Source organism: Morone saxatilis, unplaced genomic scaffold, assembly GCF_004916995.1.
Source record: "Morone saxatilis isolate NCDOM2014 unplaced genomic scaffold, NCSU_SB_2.0 Contig23, whole genome shotgun sequence".
In the NCBI taxonomy this organism is placed as follows: domain Eukaryota; kingdom Metazoa; phylum Chordata; class Actinopteri; family Moronidae; genus Morone; species Morone saxatilis.
In genome coordinates, this window is record NW_023339796.1 from 419,268 (window position 1) to 423,898 (window position 4,631).

General features: G+C 37.7%; 1 protein-coding gene across 1 annotated transcript; it reads right to left on the reverse strand.

Annotated features, from left to right (window-relative positions):
* Positions 1 to 1,153: 1,153 nt before the first annotated feature.
* LOC118334903 (S-arrestin-like) lies at positions 1,154 to 4,256 on the reverse strand (the record flags this gene model as incomplete). Its single annotated transcript, XM_035670992.1, is given in 6 exon segments — positions 1,154 to 2,172; positions 3,014 to 3,023; positions 3,170 to 3,222; positions 3,558 to 3,572; positions 3,932 to 4,009; positions 4,119 to 4,256. Coding segments are annotated over 6 exon segments (418 nt in total), but the record flags the coding sequence as incomplete, so codon positions are not given.
* Positions 4,257 to 4,631: the final 375 nt, after the last annotated feature.

Genomic DNA, 4,631 nt, shown 5'->3' on the forward strand with positions numbered 1-4,631 from the left:
AGCCATCCAGTTTAAATTTAAGGACAGAAATCCTGTTTTGTGAAATAAACATGAATAAAATAAATTCACTTGTTTCTAATAAAAATGAACTTTTTAGATACCATAGCCAATAATAAACATGACTTTTTATTTTATTTATGTTTTTTTATTTAAATTTTGAAGAAAATTTTGTCATGAACTAACATAATTTGTTAAGATGTTTATGGTGGGTTTGTTTTGCATCGTAAGACAAACTTAAGCATTAGATCAATAAAAATGGCTGAATTTGCGTGACAGCCAATCAGTTATAAAACAGGTGATTTCCATACAAGTGAGTGAATGATGCAGACGGTGATCAGACTCTGGCATAAGGCGGATTAAACTGAGGTGTTCAAGTAGTTGTGTGTCACATCTGTTTGTGCCTCAGTTTTCTGTGTCTGTGCATTGTGATTTTTGTCTGAAATTAAAAATCCTCTCCTGAGGTTTGTGTTCAACTGTTTCTTCAGCAGTTTTATTTTTTGCATAATTCATTCTATCAATACTATCAGATCAGCGTATTCTGGGCCCCAGGCAGCTTCTAAGGTCCCAATATTCTCAAATTCAGAGCCAAAAAGAAAAAAAATGAAAAGTCTCAATATATTCTATATTTTTGTGCAGAGCCAAACAATGAATTGATCCTAACAAGTGTTGTGTGTGTATCAAAGCCTGGTATATCTATTTACTCTGTGCCATAGAGCTCCATTGTTGCCCAAAAACTATTAAAAATGCATCAATGAGCTACACTTTTGCACTGGATGACATGTTCCTTCATTACAATGAACACACACACCATCCTGCTGCCCTGGACACTCACTACAGAACCAAATATGGATACATTTTTAGTTTCCAATATTTTCTCCTGTTTGTCTGATAAAAACTACAGTGAACAGCTGTTTTAGGAAATTACTGATACTTTTTAAACACAAGACTATATTTGTGTTTTCAGCAGGAACCAATGGGCTTTGACAGAGCCACAGACAGAAAGTTGAAAGTATTGAGTGACAGACTAGATAGGTCGGATATATCCTTTATAATATATCTATATTTTAAAAAATGAAAAAAATGCTGAAGACCATCTGGAGGTTTGTCACGGCATTAGAATATATATATAATACAAGAATGGATCAGTCAGCTTTTTATTGTCACAAAGTTGAAACTGCACAGTCACACAGAGCATCACATCTCCTTGAAATGCCAAATACATTTTATCTTTCTACATAAATGTTTCTACAGTAAATCTGAGCGAAACAACAGACGATTCAGTCAGATCATTTCCTCCAGAGTCGAGCGAGCAGCAGCACATTATTTATGAGAGCTTGCAATTTTGTCTGATCTTCTCAACATTCAAATGCAATTAAAGTTCACTAAATCGTCTTCTTTGCTTTCTCCCACATCACACAATCCACTTGTTGACAATGTAGACAATGAACAGATGAGAAGTTCAGATTTACAAATGCAGGAAGCAATTAGCTGTCTAACTTAAAAAGCACAAAAATGATTCTTACAAATTACTTCACAGGGATTCATCGTGTATTGAAGGACCATATCAGAGGTTTTGCATGTTAGCTACAATAGTCTCAATATTATTACCTAAGACTCACAGACACTGCAGTCTGCGAGTACAGTCCTGAAACAGTCCTCTAATTTTCCACAAATTTGATCAATAATTTTAATTTCCTTTCTGAACAACAAAAACTATTTTCGCAATTTTCATTTTCTCTTGCAACAAAAAAACGCCTACAACATTGTGAGACTGGGGGCATCCCCGAGACTGACAAAGCCAGGTGACAGGAACTCCAGTACCGAGGTGGTTTTCTTGTCGGGTTTTGCTCCTGTCATTCCGTAGGTGCAAATAAATAGAAAAAAATCTTTAACAAAAAGATAAACTGATGGTATATGAAGGCTGTTTCTGTTGCAAAAACATGCAAAATCACAGACATGGTCCTTTAATGTCTTTAAAGTCTCAACTTTTTCTAGCACAAACAAGCTGTCTTTGTTCCAGCTGCTGTCACTCTGGCCAACTCTCTCCTCTATTTCTCTTTGGGCGCCATGTCGTCACCACCCGACACGTTTCCATCCTCGTCCTCGTCATCGGCCATGCCCTTCAGGTAGGAGCGCTTGAACTCCTGGAACTCCATCTCTTCCTCTAACTCACTACAGACACACAACAGCAGTGTTGGAGAAAGAGCAGAGGCACAATAATGGGATTTCTATCACCGGTAGGGGGGTAGAGAGGGTCGTTTAAAGCTGGGAACAGATGTTAAAGGTTATATATATAAAACTTAAAACACAATATAGCAGCAAAGAGCTGTTATCCATGTAGAGATATAAACAGTGTCACATGGTGTCTCACTCACACCATCCCTTTCTGGCTGTGTTGTATCGCAGCCTCTCTGTGGTTTGTTAGTGATGGTTGGAAAGACTAACAGAGACAGTATTGGTGATGATCTGAGATGCTGGTGCTCTAGTGCGACATCCACTGGCTAGTCAGTTTTGTATATGTAACCTTTAAGTTAACCCCACTATTTTATAATTAGCTTTTTGTTTTTGGATACTTGGAAGCTTGGTGCTATGAATCTTGAACAGAACTTGTTCAGAGCTAATTTGATTGGAATTGTGTCCCTGTACATCTACAGCTAACTCTAAGTCTTCTGAACCACGTTGACATGTGTGGGTGTAAACTTATTATATATTATCCTTTAAACTGTCTACCCAGTGAAACTTACAAAAAATAAAAAGGAAAACATTTTCATAAAGAAGCAGAAAAGCAAAAAAACTAAACAATGAGAGAAAATGCTGATGAAGACAGGGTTATAAACAGGAGCAACAACGGACTAAAGAAGAGCTGATGAAGTGATAAAAGATCCTGGAACAAAAACTTGTCCCTGGATGAACTAAACAAAAGCTGGACTGAGTCATTCCTACTCATTCATTCAGGACTAATGCTTCCTCTAAGAATCATTTTATTTACTTTTTGCTTGGAAAACCACCTTACCTCTCCTTCACTGTTGGCAGCAATAAAGAAAAACAGGAAAAACCAGAAGGTTTAGGTTCAGTTTGACTCTCTTCCACCTACTGTTTATGGATAAATGCATTCGTTATGTAGTTATTGTAGAGTAAATAATGTTGTTCATTAGATGTAATCTCTTACCTGCATCAGGTTTAGGATGCATCAGTTTGAAGGGAACTTCCAGGCCGACTTCACTGCAACACAAACCGAAAACATTTCTCACTGCAACTGCATTAATGAATGAATGCACAATACACCAGAGGTGGGAGTCTTAAGTTATTCTCAAGTCTTTACACCCAAGTCCCAAATCCTAAACTTTGACTTAGAAGATTTTCCTTCCGACATCCTCGGGCTGCTCAACTCTCTGTGATTTACACAGTTTGCTGATGGACAGATAGCTTTAGCTAAAGAAGCCAACTGCTAATTAACTGCTGGACTGATCATTTTGGTACTCAAATTTTTCCACAAAAGTAATGAGACATACACATACTGAGTAACTATAAATGAAAAGAAGTAAACATTAACCTACCTTGATCCCATCATCCTGTGAGCATGGCAGAGACAAAAAGATGAAGATTGGAACAATTGGAGAAATATATATATGTTGAATATTTTAATTAATCTGCACACAAATCTAACTTGCATTAACACATGACACAAATAGAAATGTCATAAGTTTTCTGCAAACAACTCCTCAGAATCACATGACGATAGAAACAAGTGTTCATTGAGTGTGGAGAACCAGAACAGTAAAGCTGTGGACCGACAAATAAGCTGAAAATCACTATAAAGTTCCGTAAAGCCGAGAGGAGCTGCAGATTCAGTGGATGATTCCCTGTCCATTAACTGCATACTGTCAGTGGTTATCACACACACACACACACACACACAGGAGCGACTGACCCTCCAACGATGAGCTTCACCATGACTCTGTATGAAACCATGATCCCCATGACTTCCTTCAGCACACCTTCCTTGACACTGAAAGAGAAGAAAACGATTAATGTAAATGAGCCGATCTACAAGAACACATTGATCTGACTGAGCAGGAACTCTATCAGGTCCATCTTGTGTCTGATTGTCTGCTCACATGCTTGATGATGCCAGGTTGGTGTCTTCGTGCTTCAGTTTGCCATCCAGCGCGATGCCCCGTCTCTCCCTGTTGTTGGCCAGTACAGGCAGCAGCTTGTAGACTTTCTGCAGGGTCGCTCCGGGAGCCACCGAATCCCTAAGACATGAAGACACAGATACACATTAATCAGCAGAATACAGCAACCAAAATAAACTCTCGAAGATTATCATATAGCCAACTAATGGGAGGATTGTGAGGATTTAAAACCCAACTCTGCGAGGAGAGGAAGTTGTCATTTAAAGAAGCTAAATCAGGAAGTGTAATAGAAGGAAAAAACAAACACAGATCACTTTCTTCAATTTAATATTGAAATGTTATTGTTGTTTTGTTTCATGAAGGACACACACAATCACTAAAGTAAACTAAAATCGACATATGAACCATGGAGACTTTGGTAGTTTTGTGCCCAAAGAAATCACTTTATTTACACAAATAAAAAAAAATTCTAAAACTGTTTTCAAATTCAGAATA